Source organism: Eleutherodactylus coqui, chromosome 5, assembly GCF_035609145.1.
Source record: "Eleutherodactylus coqui strain aEleCoq1 chromosome 5, aEleCoq1.hap1, whole genome shotgun sequence".
Taxonomy (NCBI): Eukaryota; Metazoa; Chordata; class Amphibia; order Anura; family Eleutherodactylidae; genus Eleutherodactylus; species Eleutherodactylus coqui.
This window is the reverse complement of record NC_089841.1, coordinates 196802569-196823506: the sequence shown is the minus strand read 5'-3', so window position 1 is coordinate 196823506 and position 20938 is coordinate 196802569. Positions and strand designations below refer to the sequence as shown.

General features: G+C 42.9%; 1 protein-coding gene across 1 annotated transcript in view; it reads left to right on the top strand.

Moving 5' to 3' along the window:
* The first annotated feature begins 1506 nt into the window (after positions 1 to 1506).
* ZFHX2 (zinc finger homeobox 2) overlaps positions 1507 to 20938 on the top strand; it is a 51061-nt gene continuing 31629 nt past the window's right edge. Inside the window, exons 1-4 of the mRNA XM_066604998.1 lie at positions 1507 to 3601; positions 4062 to 4615; positions 8131 to 8335; positions 9873 to 10010. Of these exons, the coding sequence (XP_066461095.1) occupies positions 1507 to 3601; positions 4062 to 4615; positions 8131 to 8335; positions 9873 to 10010 (2992 nt within the window). The remainder of the gene's footprint in view (positions 3602 to 4061; positions 4616 to 8130; positions 8336 to 9872; positions 10011 to 20938) is intronic.

The window sequence follows — 20938 nt, the reverse complement described above, 5'->3', positions numbered from 1 at the left end:
GGAGGAGAAAGGGCTTACTGAGTAGCATATAGTTAGTGGAGGAGCTTACTGACTAGTATACAGTAAGTGGAGGAGAATGGGCTTACTGACTAGTATACAGTTAGTGGAGGAGCTTACTGACTAGTATACAGTTAGTGGAGGAGCTTACTGACTAGTATAAAGTTAGTGGAGGAGCTTACCGACTAGTTAGTATACAGTAAGTGGAGGAGAATGGGCTTACTGACTAGTATACAGTTAGTGGAGGAGTTTACTGACTAGTTAGTATACAGTAAGTGGAGGAGAATGGGCTTACTGACTAGTATACAGTTAGTGGAGGAGCTTACTGACTAGTATACAGTTAGTGGAGGAGCTTACTGACTAGTATACAGTAAGTGGAGGAGAAAGGACTTACTGACTAATATACAGTTAGTTGAAATAAACAGTTGTATGAACACTTTGTAGCCAGTTCATGGGAGAAGACAGGCAGTGATTTCTGTCTAATGAATCCCTTTCTTCGATCTGAGCACAGCATGCGGTGGATGAATTTCGTGTCGTAAGGCTTGATTAGTAGTAATAAATATTGTCGATGAAACCAGTATGTTTGCTTTTTTTTTTTAGTTGATATATTCTTGAGGGCAATGTAGCTTCACTTGTTTGTCCCCGCACTAGCTGCTCATTACTATGCTGGCCTGTGATGGCTGCATAAATTGGCTAGTTGAGGCTGGCTTGGGTTCTGATTATGAAGAGGAGTATAAACAATTAAAGTGATTATCGATAATGAGAACAGCTCCATATTGAGCTCTTACGGAGGTGTTTATTGATGTTGGTGGTGGTGGGTGCATACGCGTATATCTTGATATATGGCAGCTTGATCGCACGATTACAATAGCAAAGCTGGTGCTATCATTATTTTTTTTTTTATTCCTTCCCTCAACAATTGTGCCCCCCATTCTTGCACCACTGCTTCTCCGCACCCCACCCCCACCCTATATTAAACCCCCTCCTTTCTCAAGCCCTAGAATGAAACTCTTTAGTTAATAATTTCCATACTCATTAACATGCTAATGTGCTCAGGCTCACAGCTCTTTAATCACCTCAACATCAGACTCTGTGGGGAGCAGAATTATAAGGACTCCAGGGAGGGGGAGGAGAGAGACCAGCAGAACAGCAATTAACCCTTACCTTGTCATAACATATTCCCTGTCAAAGATTAGATTGACCAAATTCTTTCAAACCAGAGAGGCAGGTGATTGTTCCCCATCCTGCATACAGCCCCAAGCAAATTACACACAAATTAACTCTTGTGTTAACGGGCATGCATGCAGTGAATAGTGCTTTTCTTGTGCACGGAATTAGAACCTAATTGACAGAGCATGCAAAAAAAACCCCCAATGTTACTATTCTTCATTTATAGTGATTTACTATCAATGTAGTTTACCATCGTCTATTTATTTTTTTCTCATGAATATTCTTCTTCTGTACACAGGGCTGTGTCTGAGATGGTTCTTGCATATCAACCGTGCAGCTATGGATGCTGATGAATGCTTCCTTGCCACTTCTGGGCAGGATGAAAGAAGCTCCTGGCCTCTGGACCTCAATTTACCCCTTTGCCCAACAGCCACCAAAGATACCCCTCTCCCGCCTCCCAATCCGTCTCCAGACTTGTCCTCTTCAGCCTCCTCCTCTGTATCTGCTGCAGGGGGAGGATATCAAGATGTCAGCCCGACATCCTCCTCGTTGCAGCCACCTGTGACTCCCAGCTCTCCACACCCAAGTTATCTGCCAAAGCTCTCACCTCCTTTACAGCCAAACTGCAAAGAGGAAAATGAGGACAGAGGGGAGGCCCTGGTGGGACATGTGCTTTTTTCTAGTGATGGAACTGTCTACCTCCTGAAAGGCGAGGAAGAGGAGGAAGGTGCTTCACCTTCCCCAGCTTCACCACGGGACTCCCCTAAAAGCACATTGTTGTCACGTCCTCCACTCACCTCTTTTCGTCTCACCGCCACCTACCAAGGCTTTCGCTCTAACCAAATATCCCTACATACCTCAGCTGAGGCAGCCGATCTTACTCAACCGGCGCCTGGCAACTCGCCCAGAAAACAAGACCAACCCAAAGAAAAGGAAGCAGAAGGGCAAAAGGGGGAAGATTTAAGATACAAATCAACTGGGGAGTCCATAAGGACACAAAGAGTGGATGGTACATGGATTTGTGTCCCTTGCCAGCTTAATTTTCGAAGCGGAAAGCAGCTGGGATTGCATGCTTCCCACTTCCATGGGTTAGAGCACCCATATCAAGATCAGTTGGCATCAGGGGAGACTTCTGGTATCATTCACAGAACAAGTGGGCAAGTTTTTATCAGCCTTCTAGAACCAAAAAAAAGCCACATTGTGTTAGACGCTGGCCAGGAGCCAGAGAATGTTGCCCTTTCTGATGTTCAAGACGCTCCATTATTAGATGTAATCCAAAGTGCAACAGAACAGTCTGGAACATTGGAAGATTTAATGAAGGACACAAAACATAATGATACCAAAAGTCATGTGACTTTTCAAGGGAAACCAGAAAGTCCTAAGCTTTCTATGGGCCTGGTGCCCAACTCACCTCTAAGTTATCACAAATGTGAATCCACAGAAACATCCCACTCAACTGAAGCCAAAGATTCAAAGGCCAACAAAGATGAAAAGAATAGTGTAGAAAACTGGTGCTCAGCAGGAACAGAGGTACTAGGTGAAGATGTTGAGGGAGAGGATAGGCCCGAAAGCAACCCCTCTGCCTCACAGACCTCAGACATCAATGAGCAGCTACTTGCAAACCAAAGCTTCTATGGTCCAATGATGACAAATTCCTTGTTACAAATGGGAAATCTTCATGGCTCTGACAAAGGGGGTAACCAAACAGATGCAGACCGTGGGCCTTTGGCCTTTGATGAATGCACACCATCCTCAGGCCCCCAACCATTCCAAAGTCTCTCTCTTCAAGGCCAGCTTTCCCTGCTACACTCTCGCAATTCATGCAAAACTCTTAAATGTCCCAAATGTAACTGGCATTACAAGTACCAACAGACATTAGATGTTCATATGAAGGAAAAACATCCTGAAAGCCACAGCCATTGTTCTTATTGCCACAGTGGCCAGCAGCATCCACGCCTGGCACGAGGTGAAAGCTACAACTGTGGCTATAAGCCATATCGTTGTGAAGCTTGCAACTATTCCACAACTACTAAAGGAAACCTTACCATACACATGCAGTCTGACAAACACTTGGCCAATCTACAAGGCTACCAAGGTGCAGGCCCTGCAGCCAACACATCAGTTCCACCCTTAACCGCACCAACAGTGAACACAGGGCAGGGAGAAGTAAGTCAGACATCACCCACTGAGCGTCAACTTAAGCAAAAGGCATCGTGGCACTGTAAGGTGTGTAATTATGAAACTAATATATCTCGCAACTTACGTATACATATGACCAGTGAGAAGCACATGCAGAATGTACTACTGCTTCACCAGGGCTTGGGAATGGGTCAAGACAACTTTCCGTTCTATGGAAGTCCACTTGCAGCGGAGCAGGGACTGGACCACCCACTTCTTTTCAATCCCATGCACTTCAGCTCAGCTGCAACCCAAGGTGAGGACAAGCATAGGTGACAAAGAAGCTTTACACCATGTATATAATGTTTGTTAAGAAATATATAGTCATTGAAAAGGATTGATACCCTTTGCGTTACAGTGCAACTAAGCAGTAGCCTATGTCAGTCATCAGCCAGAAACTTAGTTTTATTTAAGAAATGCAAATATTTCAACAACTCCATTGGATTCCACAATACCTAAAAGAACGTAATGGTGTAAAAAAATAGTACATTGTATCCAATAAAATGGAGTTCTAATATGTGAAATAGTAATACTTCACTACAGATTAAAATCATATTCAAATCTTACTCAAGTAAGACTCAAGATATTGTACAAGTTAACATGGTATCAGTGCCAAAAGTACAGAATAGTGTTTGATCTCCTGTCTAGTATGTTATGTCATATCTGCATGCTTTACTACTAATGCATAGTAATGTTGTTTCCTTTTAACTCTGCAGCTTGTAACCTTCTTACTCCAGATTCTCAGCCAAATTCACAGGTGAATGCGGTAAACCCTTCTGGAATGGCCATTCCTGCACCTCCATCCTTAGCAGACTTATCTTCAAGCCCTGATGAAGAATTATCCCCTGGGGTATTCCGCTGTTTGGTGTGCCGATGCTTTACCACCGATAGTCTGGAAGGATTGCTTTCTCATGCCGGTAGAGGCCGGTCTCTACCGGAGAGGGAATGGAGAGAAGTCAGAGGAGACTTGCACTGCTGTCGTCTTTGCTCTTATAGCACCCAGCTTAAAGCTAACTTCCAGTTACACCTGAAAACCGATAAACATGCACAGAAATATCAGTTAGCCGCTCATATGAGAGAGGGAGGTGCAGCTCTGGCCACCGCACAAGCTTCAGCGGCTGAGCTTCCAATCAGTGGATATAGCCAGGCTTCTTCTTTCCCTCCTTTGCACCTGAGATGTAACCTGTGTGGATATGAAAGCAACAGCAGAGAGAAAATACAGCTGCATGTGCAAGGAGGAGGACATGAAGAGAGTTTGCGTGTCTACAAGGTAAAGTATAGAGAGGGGCATCCGGAGCATTTTTTTTCCATGTTGGGTATTTTATTAATTACCTCTGAATTATGAAGGTATGACTGCACTTAGGCCTGTTTCATACGGGCTACAAAATCTTGCTACGAAATCTCGCTACAAAACACATAGAGGTGAAGTCCATGGTTTTCAATGGGTTCTTTCACATGAGATGTTTTGTAGCCTGGAAGAACCCATTGGAAACCCTGAGCTTCACATACATGCGGTTTTTAGCGAGATTTTGTAGCCCATGTGAAAGAGGCCTTTAGCTGAATATCACTTCCCACCCATCACAATCATGGATCCAGAAAGTTGAGATACATGGAGCTGTTTGGTTATATCCTCCTACAGTGCAGCTCTTTAGCTATTACTCTGATATAGTGGAGGAAACTTGGATTTACCAAAATTTGATTTGCAAGTCGAATAATATCATGGGATCACCTCATTGGGTCACAACAGGCTTATTAATAGCTAAACTTGGATTTTCTATAATTCAGTAGTAAATAACTAGGTACATTACTAAATGGGTCATTTCCAGCCATTCTTCGGGATCGGGTTACCAGAACTGCTTCAGTTTCTCCATGATGACTGTTTATAGCTACAAATATTATATTTGCGCTTTGCACCCTCCTTACTCCAGGGATCTAATTATTCTAAGACTTTTAGTATTTTTCATCCATTTTTTAAGTCAAAATCAGGAATGGATTAAAGAAAGAAAAGAACTCTCAGGCCGGCTTCACACGGGCGGTAAGATCACACGAGATTTGTGTGTCACAGAATGCACAAATCTTGTACAAATATGAACCCCATTCTTTTGATAGGGGTCATACACATGAGCGCTGTTTTCCCGCATGGCACTGCAATGCTATGTGGGAAACAAATTGCGGCATGTTCTATCATGCTGCCTGATCACATCCTCCATTGTTTTCAGTGGGGCCGGCGGCAGCATCGCACTGTGTGCAAGGTGAACGTGATGCAGGATCTCTCATTGAAAACAATGGGGGAGATCCCACAATTGCACCATCAGGTCTTTCACTTGGATGGCGAGTGCAATATGGAGCGGGATTCATGTCCCTATATCGCGCTCGCCGTGTGAAATCAACCTAAATCTTTCCATTATATTTTTTGTGTGCTTATGTGACACTCCTGGTTTTGGCTTTAAAAAAGTATAAAACGTTTGATCCAACACAGAAGTGTGAATGAGGCCCAAACCAGTAGGCAACTCTTGTTGACCTCAGTAGATGCCATATGCAGCTCCATACAGATTGAATCCTCTATCGTAACCTTTAGGGAGCATTCCCACATCGTTCTTCACCAAATCCCGAAAATAGTATTAAGGCGGAACCCCTGAACAGAACCTTTCACCTGCCTTTGTCAAATGGAAACCACTTTGATATATATTTGACAAGGATTGTATTTGTTTCTGCTATTTTAAACTCCAAATATAGCAGAAACAAACAAAATCCTTGTCAAATCCTGTGACTGGTTCTGCTAGGGGTTCCAACTCAATACCATTTTTGGTGTTTTGTGATGGAACCCCGAGACGGAATCCCGCAATGTAATGAAAACACTGTGAGAATGCGCCCTTGAATTGTCAAGATTTTTATGTCATTGAAGAAACATTGCTAGAGAACAGAAGATTATTTTAAGATACATTTACACATTTGAGCTATAAGCAATCATATAAGTTTTCTTAGCTCTAGTTTTCATAAATTGTGATAGGAAAGCTATGAAACTGTATATTATAAATTAAATTCGAGATTGCTAGAACATTGTACAAACAGACGAGACGCTGAGCATTGTATTATCAGTAGTACACAATAAACGATGGCCCTGTTCATTAGAGCTAACAGTCTAAAGTATAGCTTTGCTGGTAGAGCCCCCTACAGGCAGTTCTTGATATTGTTATAGTGTTGTATCTGTAGTATAGTCCATAACATTAGTCTATCAAAGCTTTCCTTAACTTTCTTTGTAGTAAACGATACTAGAATGCAACAGTGCACCCATACTAATACAATACCTTATTATCTCGTACCTAGGGTTACCATGGTTTTGCAGTATAATATCTATTATATTATGTTTGCATGCTGTCTTAGTATGTAATTTGCATTAGTATCTTTTTAATGGAACACAATGCCTTGTAAGTGTGAATTGCATTTGTCATTATACCGCATGATTAATATGGATGAGATTTTTTTTCTTCATCGCATATACTTACACAGGTGCACAAATAATGTCAGTCACAGCAGGTACATGCATGCTACTAAGGCTATGTTCACATCTGCATTTGGAGTTTCCATTCAGAGGTTCCATCGCAGATCCAGCATGAAAGAGCCAAAAGGAAACCCAACGTACCCCATTGAAGGCCGTTTGGCGCTGTTTGGTTCCATCATATAACAGATCCATTCAACCATGGGAATTGCTCCTTCTTGCTCCCATAGCAGAGCAGGAAAACAAAACCCACTAATGCAGGTGTGAACATAGTTTACGTCATACTTTATGCATAGACATGAGGAAATAATGGCCAAAAACAGATCACTAGCCTTGACCATTGGTGTCCATTGTAGAAAGGCTTACTTTTAATACTGCTTCAAGCAAAATAATGTAATAATGTACAATATAAACCCACTCAATCAGGGGCGTAACTAAAGGCTCAGGTGCCCTGATGCAAAAAGTGAGCTGGGGGCCCTCCTCTATCTGTATCTGTACCCGTACCCATTCCTAAACCATGCCGCACAGAGGCATAACTTGAAGCTTCTGGGCCCCAATGCAAAACCTGTACCAGGGCCCCCAACTATAATGCTTTATTCATAGTTCTGGGCTCCCTATATGCAGAAGAAAGGCCTTATGGGCCCCCTAAGGCTCCTGGGCCCGGGTGCAACCGCATCCTCTGCACCCTCTATAGTTATGCCCCTGCACTCAATCCATAACTCAGGCCATACTATCAGTATTTTGACGCTTTGTGGTACACATAAGGTGTCAGAATGACATCTGAACTGAAAACCCTTTATTTACAGATGTAGGCTATGCTTATTATTTTAACTCTAGTTATGGCACCCGTTAATGGGATGTATAAGCTAGCTAGACCAATGCCTCAATTTGTCCCCAGATGGTAAAAATCAACATTCGACAGGTATATATTTTTTTACCTTTCCAATCCTTTCCACCATCCATAAGATGTCCATGTTGGCCACTTATCTCCAAGCTCTTGTAGAAATAGCTTTACCCCTTTGGCTAGGCCAAATGGGATTATAATGAAAAGTCAGCAACAGAGTTTGGGGTTTGTTGAATGACTATTGGCAAAAGTGTTGTGCCTATGACCTTCATGATGGTTTACATGTTGGATCACATTGTGTCCGTAATTTTGTGATTCAGTGGGCATAAAAATGAGAAGATGGTTTTGGAAATGTCAAAAATGCTTCTGTAAATAGTTTTGCCTGTAGTTTTGAGAAGAATGCTTCCTAATCAATGATATTCATGTATGTGTTTGTCTGAAGTTTTTGCAGGTCATTGAAGGTGTTGGTGGAAACGATGTATGTTTTCGCTGTGCGCCATGTGACAGCACTGCGGGGTCTCGCCTTGGTATGATGTCACATCTGCGTTCAGCAAGTCACCATCAAAATCTTACCCAGTGGAGGCTGATGCATGGGGAAGCCGTACTAGAAAGAATTGTAACTGTCTGCAAGAGCCAACAGGAACACAGTAAGCCTTCCTTTTCTTTAGAGAACACAATACATAGAGTCATTTTTTAAAATTAAAAATACCCTACATATGATCCATTCGGGAGAATGAAATTCTGAGTAATGCTATCTACACATCAATCATAGTTAATATTGATTATATAATTGGGATCAATTATAGGGCAAATCTCAAAATGTTAAAAATGCACAATGTAGCACTGTGTGGCCCTATGACCATGTGTATTTCTGTAATACAGTATTTCCCAAACTCCAGTCCTCATTGATCCCCCCCATCCAACAGGTCTTGATTTGAGAATATGCTATAGGGGTAACACCGGCGGCACTGACAATAATTACATTACCTGTGCAATACTATGGAAATCCTGGACACCTGACCTGTACATGAGGATTGGAGTTTGGGAAACACTGCTGTAATATATGGCAGATTAATACATATACAGGGTGATATAAAGTTTATATATTTTATCTTATATCCCTTTTATGCTTGGATTTCCTCCAACTTTCCTAGAATCAAAAATGTAGACAAGTTTCCATTGGAAGTTATCTCCGCAGACTGTAAGCAGGGTGCCGATATAATGATACCTTCATGTACAATACTGCTGTATAATTAATGGACAATAGTATAAGTAGGGCTTTGTTGAGGCACTTACTGACCATAATTTGCAGGGACAGTCTCAGGTCTTAAGTACTTCTCCCTCTGGAAAATGTTCCTTCGCTACTGACCAAATGTAACATGACCCACTCTTAACATTCATAGTCATTTCCATATTTTGTGATTTCAATTGAAAGAGTATTATTTATATATAGTGAGAAGGAAATATAGCCTATGTACTATAAACTGTAAAGGGAATTACATGGGAAGATGAGTCAACAAGTAGTAACAACGTGTTTATGGAAATGATTGCTGGATGGCTCAGATGTTGCCTATCCTTTCTTTTTGGGGTTTTCATTCAGTATTCTATTCGTTAACTTGCTTTCAGTTCCATCTGTGTTTTTCCCTTCTGACCATGCCGTAGGCCACTCTCACACCCACGATAGTGTATACACAGCGTTTTTACTAGGGCAGAGCTGCTTTGTACGGCGTTTGCCTCACGTTTGTCCACACGGAAACTTCTGTGTCACAAGGTTATCCCTATGGTGCTTGAATTCTGGACCTGTAAAAATCTGCGTGTCTTTACTTATAAACCGTAAGAGTAAATTCCACAGCGGAAAGGTTTTCTCCTGCAGAATTAAAGGGGTTTTGTCATTTAAAAAAAAAAATCATTACTTGCCTATTCCTCCCCCTTCAGTCTTCTAACCGTATCTTCTACTCACCTATCTTCTCCAGTCCCCCGGGTCACTTCACCTCTAGCCAGCTGGATACTCTTTCTCTTGTTATGGGGCATTCTTTCTCTGCACTCTTCCGGAAGGTAAGTGTAGGTTACGTCACTAGTGACATAAGATTCACTGCCTAGGAAGGAATGCTGATCTATTGCCAAGACTGCGCACGCGTGCTGTCTCACCGCGAGAGTTCATAAACTATTGCATACTCTACGCAGTCTCTGAAATAGCTCGGCACGCCTTGCTGGGCAGCGAATGCTATGTCACTAGTGACGTAGCATACATTGCCATGCAAGAAGGAGACTGCAAAGAATGGATGCTTTGTCACTGGAAGAAGAAGAATCGGACGGCTGGAGGTGACGTGACCCAGGGGGCTGCATGAGCCAGGAGAAGATCGACGGGGAGAAGATCCAGTAAGAAGACTGACAGGGAAGGAATAGGTAGATATAAGATTTTTGTTTTCTAATGACAGAACCCCTTTAAGGACGTCTTGCAGAATTGTTGTTGAAGATTTTTAACATACAGGAGATGTAATTCTGCAATTAAAGTCTGTGGAAAAAAATGCAAGAAATTCCACAAGATGTTCCTCAGAACACATTTCGCAGATTAAAACGCAACAAAATCCTCACTAATTGACAAAATCTGCATCTGCGTTGAGTCCCGTGGACAATTTAGTCATTTGTGAAAGGTCTTTAAGGCCGCTTTCACAGAGCTGACAAAATCGCACGATTTTGCTGTGTTGCGATAGTGTGAGAAAACGCATGTATGGGAAGCCCATGCTTTCTCATGGGTTCCTTCACATTAGCAATATTTTCTCTGATGCTATCCTGCGAGAGAGAAAAAATTGCAGCATGCTCAGCCAATCAGAGGCAGCACTTTGCTCTGCTTGTGATTGGCTGAGTGCTGTGACCAATCACAGACAGCGCTCAGCTGTCATTCAATGGCTGAGCGCTGCCTGTGATTGACTGAGCGCTCAGCCAACAAGACCAGTGCTTTCTGGCTGCAGGGGTTGCCTGCAACCCACTGCTTTCAATGGGGCCATAGCAGTACCGACCCCATTGAAAGCAATGGGATAGCATCACGGACTTCTGCCACAGCTGTGACAGCTGTGTCAGAGGATTCCTTCATCCCCGAGGGGATAAAGGAATCCTCTGCCATAGCTGTCAAAGCTGTGGCATGAGTCCGCGATGTACTCCCTATGTTTTTAATGGGGCTAGCGCTGGTGCCGCCGACCCCATTGAAAACTATGAGCGATATCGCAGAGTTTTCGCTGCGCTTCGAGGCACTCTCTCTCGCATCGCTAGAAAGAATATCGCTAGTGGGTAGGCATCCTTAGGCTCAGAGGTTAAGGTGAAAACTGCAAGATTTCAGGATTATTTTTAAATATAAGTAGCGACATAAAATATTAGAAAACACACCAATAAAAATGCATAAAATATGTTTACCATAAACCTAGATTTAAAAAATAGGCTATTTTCTGAGAATACATTCTGTTTAAAGGGAGTGGCTACCTTGAGATCCCCTATCCAATGACTAGAAGATAGCCAAGTACTACATTTGAATATCCACATCGGTCTCAACACAGTTAGTTGTTCACGGGCCAACTCCTTGAAGCTATAGATTAGCAAATACAACATTTGAAATATTATTGTTCCATAGTGAATGGCGAAATCTTCTCAATAAATAATTTTCTTTGCAGAGAGTGGTAAGAGGTAAACTTTGACCATCACCTATTGTAAATAGTGGATCCTGTGTTAACTATATATAAGTGTTACCTGCATGTGATGATAGTGAGATCACTCCTAAGAAGTCATCTCTAAAGAACAGAAATTATTCTTTAGCTTAGTGGGCAGTGTGAAAACTGCAGTATTTTAGGAATTTTTAAAGAAAATGGACATTTTTTGATGGTATACTCCATTAAAAAAAAAGGGTTAGAGTTGTCTATTTTTTTTTACATAAGCCGTAAACTGAGCTTGTGATGTTGAAAAATCATACAGAGGATACAATCTGATATATATATATATATATATATATATATATATATGTAAAACTAAGAATGTGTATAACCCAGCACGTATTCTCTACATGATTTTCCAACATCACAGGCTCAGTTTACGGCTTATGTATAATTAAAGTTTTTTAAATACCTGTGAAATGGATATACCAATAAACTCAGTTTTTATGTGGAGTACATACAATCAGTAGCAAGTCTTGTATTGAAACATGATGTTTTTCCTTATTTTGGAGTCCTAATACTATTCACTTTGTCTTATATTCCTTTTCTCTGTCTTTATTATCCTCCTTTGTGGTGGTGACTGTCTCACACAGTGTTACTCTGCCCCCTTGCCGCCCCTCCTTTTCTCCTGGCTCCAGGCCCATCTCCGGATCAATATTTTATGATTTTGGCGGCGGTTGAATGGTGTTAAAGAACTTTAACACTTTAATTAGCTGAAACAGGAATAAATTCCCCACAACTGTCAATTTTCAGTTTAATCGTTTATCCGGTGACACTGTGCCTGTCCTCTCATTTCTCTCTGCCTGCTTCTGTATTCTCTCCCGCACGTTTCCAGTGTCTCATCCAGGAGTGAGGGCATACTTTCACTTCCCTGGTTAAACAACCTACTGTCTGTAAAAGTGATATCATGTATGAATGATTGTCCGGCTGAACATGCTCATCACCTTAAGCCATTTAATACTGTAGTACACGTTCAGTACCCATTGATTGGACATGGTAGCTCTGCTATTTTACCCTCCGGTGGTAGCTCATCCATACAACCTTGCATCCTCAATCCTGAGATTATGTCTGCTGATACGATGTACAGTATACAGTATTATCGAAAAACATCAGGCACCTAGAGGGAGTTGTCAGAATCGAATGAAACTTTCTGCGTGTGATCCTAACATTAATATAAGTAAGTGATTGCAATATCAGAGCACAAGGATAGTTTATTGCGGAAAACTGACCCCTTGAAGGGAGGCTCTAGTACCCTGTTGTACCGCCTCCAGCTTGGATACAAGATGTGATATGGGAGGGCATGGAGGCTCTAGTGCCCTGTTGTACCGCCTCTAGCTTAGATACAAGATGTGGTACGGGTTGGCATGGAGGCTCTTGTACCCTGTTGTACCGCCTCTAGCACGGATACAAGATGTGATATGGGTGGGCACGGAGGCTCTAGTACCCTGCTGTACTGCCTCTAGCTTGGAAACAAGATGTGATACAGGTGGGCATGGAGGCTCCAATACCCTGTTATACCACCTCTAGCTTGAATACAAGATGTGATACGGGGGACATGGAGGCTCTAGTGCCCTGTTGTACCATCCCTAGCTTAGATACAAGATGTGATACGGGTTGGCATGGAGGCTCTTGTACCCTGTTGTACCGCCACTAGCTTGGATACAAGATGTGATACAGACAGGCATGGAGGCTCTTGTACCCTGTTGTACCGCCTCTAGCTTGGATACAAGATGTGATACAGACAGGCATGGAGGCTCTAGTACCCTGTTGTACCACCTCTAGCTTGGATACAAGATGTGATACGGGTAGGCATGGAGGCTCTAGTACCCTGTTGTATCGCCTCTAGCTTGGATACAAGATGTGATACAGACGGGCATGGAGGCTCTAGTACCCTGTTGTACTGCCTCTAGCTCAGATGCAATATAATAATATAATAGTAATCTTTATTTGTATAGCGCCAACTTATTCCACAGCGCTATGTGATAAGGGTGGGCATGGAGGCATACAGGTTCCTTATGGTATCCTGCAACATATCGCTCCACTGTAACTGAGCCTCTAGATCGTACAAACTCGTAGGCCGTTGAAGTTGGCATCCCAGATGGTCTCATACATGTTCTATTGGCAACAGGGCAGGCCACAGAAGTGTGCCAATGCTATGGAGGCATTTCTGTGACCCCTTTGCTGTGTGTGGCCGAGCATTATCCTGCTGGAAGATGCCTCTTGGAAGCCGCCATGAGAGGAACACATGTGGCTGCAGGATGTCCAGAACATATCGCTGAGCTGTCATTGTGACCAACTGTCATATGCGATGACCCCCCAGACTACCACACCAGCAGTGGGGGCAGTGTGCCGCTCCACAGCAAAGGCAGGATTGAGGCGCTCACCCCTAAATTTACGAACATGTCTGTCGTCAGTGCCCAAAGTAAACCAGGATTCATCGCTGAAAACAACCCAGTTCCACACCGTAGCAGTCCAGTTAAATCGTTCACGATACCACTGCAAACTAAGGCAATGGGGGGTGGGTGTCATAGGCAGTACATGTAATGGGCGCTGTGTTACCAAATGTCCTTCAGCCAAGCACCTGAAAATGGTTCTGATAGATACAGGAGGCTGTAATCAAGGTGCTACCTGTCTCTGGATGGCGAACAACGAAACAGTTGGAGCTGCTCGTACTTGTCGATCGATCAGACAATCCACTCTACTAGTAGTCTTTGGAGGGCGTCCTCAGCCCGGTCGCCTTGTGTGCCCTCATGCATCCTCTTGTCCCAACACCACCTAACAGTCTGGTCACCATGGCCCAGGTGGTGAGTAATTCGTCAATACAACCTTCCAGCTCCTCATATTCCAATAATGCGCCCCCTATTAAATCTGTTAACTGGGTGAAATCTCTATGATTGCGTCACAGAGACATCTAGCGGTCAACAAGCTCTACGTCAGTGGAGAAAGAGGTCACTACACAAAAAGGAGCCTCTGAGAGCCTCTTATAGCCCAAGGGTGGAACCACTTTTAGGGCCTCAAGTGGCAAGACCGATCATCTAATCACACCACAACTCTAATCATTTGCATACAGTATCTACCTGAGATGTAACTGCAAAACTACAACTTCTAGGTGCTTGATTTTTTACAAAGACTGTATATTAAAGACATCATATACAACATGTATACACGTTGCATATTGCTTTAGATAAATTATATATATTTCATATTATTATTTCAGGTAAAGTCCCAATGAACCCCGAGATTACATCAAATCCTGACCCAGGAGAGGAAAATACAGAAACACCCCAAGGTGAGACAACTGCTTTCTGTTCTGTGTCTATGTATACGAAATCCCCATCCATAGAAGAGAATTGAGCTTTTTTTGTTCAGTTTCCTAAAGTTTAAGACCAATTGCTTTTTAAATTAGTAATTTTTCATTCCAATTTCTGATTTGAACAGTCCAAATATTTAGAAATGTAACACTTGGTAACCGTGACACGTTTAGTGACTCCTAAAAGATGTTCTCTGAACCCTATAAATAAAGTTTATTGAACACAGCGCTGTGCGTTGAACAGCTGTTTCATTTGTAATATCCCCCTACATTAAAGGGATGGTGCCAAGATGGCATCCCTTGTTCATATGCCCTAGCGGATCATATGAACAGGGAATGCTCTATTAGGGCTTCTGAACCTCATGGAGTAGGGTTCCCTGCCCAGGACCATCCGCTTTGGCCCAGAACAGAGAGCCACTCAGTAGAAGCGGATCCCGTCCTGTTAATGTCAGATTGTCTGTGGCTTCACCTGGCAAAATTAGTTGTTTGCCAAGTGTCGAACGCAGGAGTCAAGGCAATCAGTTGATCATCCCGGGGCTCAAATTCTCTGAGAGGTTGAGCAAGAGATATTAAATACAGTTCTAATGCAAATTGAGCTTAAAGCCTCGACTGCAGATCCGGCATAAAATCCAGAATAAAATAGCACAGCATGCTGCACCACTCTGTACAGTAAAATGCCAAGCGGCATCACAAAAATCCAGCAGACCCTATTGTAGGGTTCTTTTGGGCTCCGTTTATGTCCATTATTTGCCGATCCAACTCTTCCATTATTTTTGTTGTTCGGGTCTATATCTTGGTGCAAAATAAATGTTGCACATGAACCCCAGCCATGAGGCTGCTAAAGAAAAATATAAGTTTCTAAAATTCCCAAAAAGGTGTGCCTTATATATTATGCTATTTTGATAATTTTTGAATTCCTTGACTTTCATCTACTTTGTGCCTCTATTGGTAAATCACCCCAATTTTGGAGGAGGAGGTGGTTTACATTGGAAATGAGAATGCTTTACCCTGATTGGCCGCTCACACGGGGCCCAGCTGGTGACCCTGCGTACCTTCTATTTCTGTATTGCGTATGACCGGGGCGGCTCGCCGTCGGTCATGTGCAGTATAGTTTCTTTTTTCAATGTTTGTATTTCCCACGCTGTCGCTAAGGGATGGCGCGGATACCCGCAGCCCATACGCAATGTTAATTGTGTATGGTCCGCGGCTCGGCCATCCGTCCCGTGGAGTCTGTGCCAAAATAGAGCATGCTGCGATTTTTCTTCCACTCTTGGACTACGCAATCCGTATCTGTCGTGGATCCTCCACGCAGACACTGATCACAGATTCCGCAATTGGAATCCGCCATGTGAGCCCGACCTAATGCATTTTTAGAAGTTTAGCAGTGTTTGTGCACAACACCCTCATTGTTCTATTCAATAAACTTTATTTATAGCAAGCTGCAGAACACCTTTATTATTTTACTCTTCTGCATCTCTTGACCTTCAGTCCATTGGCAGTCCATAGTATTTGTGAATTTAATAGCTATTTTGTTCTAAGGTTGCAGTCACACAGCGTTTGTAGTGTAAGTCGGAAATATACTTTCGGAGGATTTCCCAAAGGATTCCTCTTTTTTGCCACTGTAGAAGCATAAAGAAGTATACACTAGGTCGCCCTATGCTATACTGCACTGCATACATTTCCCCATTGGTTGCCTTTGCATAAAATATCATAGCCTATTACGCTATTCTTTACAGCAAAAAAATAAGCTGAATTAACTATAACATTCCAATGGAAGCTAAAAGACACTCTATTGGCCTTTGCCTGTTGAATGGGATCCTTTGGATACATTTGATGCATACATTGGGAATATTTCAGGCACAGACGCCAAATGTACCCCCTTAGGGTGCCTTTACACAGCAGCTGCAGTATATGTCGGAGGGGATATCTTGACATATATCTCCGACAGATTTTTACGATGTAGAGGTGTAGAATGGCGTATGTCACCCGAAAAAAACATGCGGTATACGTTTTTTTTTACAGAATACCTCTATATAGAATCAGTGCACTCACTCAACTCCGCTGTTCTATACAGCAAAGAGGCACACTGCTTTATACTACTGTTATAGGACCCTCTGTTGGGTAAATGGGGACCTATGGATATATTTATCGTATGTGCGGGAAGCTTTCCTGGAACATATGGCAAACAGATACTGCAAACGCAATGTGAATGCACCTCTATTGAACCATGCAAGCCAGTTTTTCCCTATCTAACTATCCAAGACATTCACCAGTAGAATCAGTGAACCTCTTAGTTCTGCATGTGTAGCACCAGTAACCCTAACCCTTGTCTATTAGTTGTTTATCCCTTCCTGACCCCTAATCTCCTGATTCAGCTCCTGTACAGGATGAGGCATCGAGGGCTGAATGTGAAAAAGCTGCCGAAGGGACTACGGTATGTGTTCTCCACTTCACTTAGGTGTCACTAAAGATCCTAGGCACAGCCTATGAGCTGGACTGGTTTGGGATTGTGTCACCAAATGCACTAGTCAATAGTCAATTATTAATATGTCTTTGTGTGCTGAAGTAATCATCATGAGGCCATGGGATTTTTGGAAATTCCCTAAATAACTGAATCAGGCACATGTGTATTATACTCCATTGGGGAGATTCAGTAACATTGGTTTCTGCCCCTATATGTTTATGATGCAATGATCGTTCTTCCCCCAGACTCACGCCTGCTCACATTTCTATATACAGAGATGGATAAGCAGCTAGTCAGAAACCTCTGATGCTGCTTATCCCTGTGGGGGTAACGGACAGATACAAACCCAGTTGCTGTTATTTCTTCATCATGACCCTATCTGGATAACTGCTTAAAGGCCCCTTATAAATCAGAAATCATTCAAATGAGCGAAAGTGAATATTCGCTCAGTCTAAATGAGGCCAATGACCGAACGATAATTATTCACTTTTTCGTTCGTCATTTATTTTATGCAGGTATAAAAAGAATCATCGACTCGTTCACGTATTATTCAGTTTATATTCAGTTAATAGCGCTCATTCGGTCATTCTCACTTAGGCCTTATTCACACGAGAGGTGTGTTTTTACGCCGTGCTGTATCGCAGCTGAAAATCGCATCGATGGAAAGTAGCTGCGATCGAGTTCTGAGATTAATTAGTATTTTCTCATCCATTTACATGGGCATATCGCATGAAAAACACGCTGCAAAAAGCCTCGGAATGACTACTAATGCTTAAATAGAGCCAGCTGTCTTCTTTTCTGAGCACAGGACGCAGGTAAACTCCCTCACCCTCTCCTTTTTTCAGCTCCCATAGGAGTCTATGGGAGCCTCCAGTGTTTTTCGTTAAAAGATAAGTCAAGACCTATCTTTTGACGCAACATGAAAAATCATCGGCTGAAAACGGTCGCCGATTTGATGTTTTGACGGCACAATTTTTTTTTGTGTGCACAAAAATCGCCCATGTGATTGAATGCATTGGAATCTAACGCTTCAGATGATCGTGATATTCGGCCGACGTTTTATCGTAGCAAAATAGCTGCATGAAAACGCTCGATTTCTCGGTTGAACGAGCCATGTGGGTCAGCGCTCGTTACCTCCATGTACACGGGCAGATTATCTGCTTTAGGGATTATTTACATAAGCGTATATCGGCCCACGTTTTCACAGCCAGCCAATATACGCTTCCATCTAAGCAGTTCCCTTCCCTCCCGTGAAAACGCCGGCCGATATACGCTCGTGTAAATAAGCCTGATCATTAACATGATGGTTTGCCCCTATACAGCTGTCACTGATCGGCTGCACCTCTTCCCTTTTACACAGGAAGAAGTGTAAGCAAGTGGCACGCATTTTTTTACTCACTTAACCCTTTGCAATCCAATTTTGGATTCAGGGTTTCCTAGGGGGCTTTCACTTTCTGCCATTATACAATGGCGCCATCTGCTGGCTAGAGCCAGTACTGCGGTATGTGGCATGTTGGAGAGGCCCCCGACAACAGAGCGGCCAGTAATATACAGTAAGAATACCCTGCTGGACATCTTCCGACATCGTAGCTGTACAGCCTTCAATCAGAATGTCTTTAGACGTCAGACAGTGGATTGGAAAGGGTTAAAGGGGAACGCTCCCTTTACATGGGCCAAGAATCTCACGATTCTTGTTTGCCTGAGTGAGCGAGCTTGTGACGTCATTACCAGCTCGGCCACACTCGGCCCACCTGTTTAGACTGCTCAATTCTTGTTGGGAATCGTGCAGTTCTCGTGCACTGTTACACATTTCTATGTGCAAATAGGGGAGATGGAACAATGCCTCTGCAGCGCCACCTATTGGAAGGCAGCACTCCTGCAGGTCAATGTTAGACTCTTTATACAAGCCTTTTAACAATGACTGGGAATCGGCTTTCAATTCCCAGTCATTATTACAAAGCTTGTATAAAGAGTCTAACATTGACTTGCAGGAATGCTGCCTTCCAATAGGTGGCGCTGCAGAGGCATTGTTCCATCAACCTTATTTGCATTTTACGCAGAGGAGCATGAATGGCCTTATAGGTGTTCTCCCTAAGGAGAAATGATAGCACTCCTGACCCACATTTCTATGTGAAACACTGAACAATCAGTGTTTAAACTGCCGACAAGTTAACGAGCTGACGCTGATTTTTATGCCAGCTGAAACTGAGGGACGAACGAAAACCGCACTATTTTTGTTCATCGTTCAGTCATTAGTTGCATTTAAATTGAAGTTCAGTTTCACTCATTTGAAAGTTTTTTTGAACGATAATCGTTCCGTCTAAAAGCATCTTAAGGTCAGATGACAAATGTGCGTTCGCTCGTTCGTCAGCTGATTGTTGGCCCCTTTACAGGTGGGCACACTGGCATTTAGAGGAAGGCTCGGGCCCGATAAAGTAAAAGAACCATTAGATATATACATCTGTAAAGGGCCCTTTCAAACAGGCAGAATATTTCTGCATTCCGCAGCTAAGAGCGCAGAAAAATCCACTCCAAAATCCGTACGTATAAATGCGGGTAATCTGAGTGGAAATCCGTAGCAGCAGATTTAGCTGCAGAACGCAGAAATATTCCATATTCCGCCCGTGCGAAAGATTCCTTTATGGCTGATCTGTTGTCCAGATCACCCTTCTCTGTAGCCTATAGTCACTTCATGTGTATTCTTTTACCTTGCTATATATATATATATATATATATATATATATATATATATATATATATATATATATATATATATATATACACACACACACACACATATATATATATATGATGAGTATATAAATGTAAACTTTGTAAGTGTTATCATCCACTGAGAACATTTCTCTGTATATATAATAGTTTTGGAAGTTGTGTCTTTCCATGACTACACAATTACTGTAGTGGTGGAGTAAAAGAGTTACAAAGCAGTCACTGATCACAAGCAGTACTGGTAATACCAGTGACAGGCAGTCACTAGTTCCTGCATGCCCAGTCCTTACTCCTTAGTCACATGGTCTGCATTACCCAGGAGCAGCAGGAAGTGATCAGACATCTTTCCCAGGGAGAGGGGCGGGCATCTGAGGGTTAACCGCAGGCCCAAGTCTGTAACACCCAGCAGGGGAGGAGATAGGAGGGGGAGAGGATTTGTTTACCAGCTAGGCCGAAGCAGGAAAGAACCAGAAAGAGAGAGAGAAAAATTAAAAGACAGAAGAAAAAGCAGCCTGTAGATGAGCGAGGAGTGCCGAAAGTGCCTTAGGAGTTAGTTGGAGGGAAGCAATACTTGTATTGGGCGTTGGGAAGAAATAGTGCCGGGGAGTGAGAAAGTGGGCATGTGGGGTGGCAGAGATAATTGAAGGGTGGCTGAAAGACATTGTGGGGAGAGGGAACAAGTGGAGAAAGTAAGTCAGTTTACACTGATATTAGTGGCGAGTGCAAGAAGCAACGTGCGCAGGAGTCAGACTCAAGTCAACTCGGCTGGGAGAGTCACAGGGGCACAAAAGTGGAAAGCGGAGGGGGGGAGAGAGGTGACAGTGTAACACTAGGGAGAGAACCGAGTGACAGCTAGTTGTTGGCCTCCGCTTCACCCGGATGGATATGGAAGATGGTTATTTTCTACTCAGAACGGTAAGTTACCTACACCAAGTGTAGACGGAGGAGGGGGGCATGGGATGGTAGGGTGGTCATCAGAAATATACGAGGGTATTAACTGAACTGCATGCAATGCCAACCTTGATACTGGAATTGGGTAAATAAG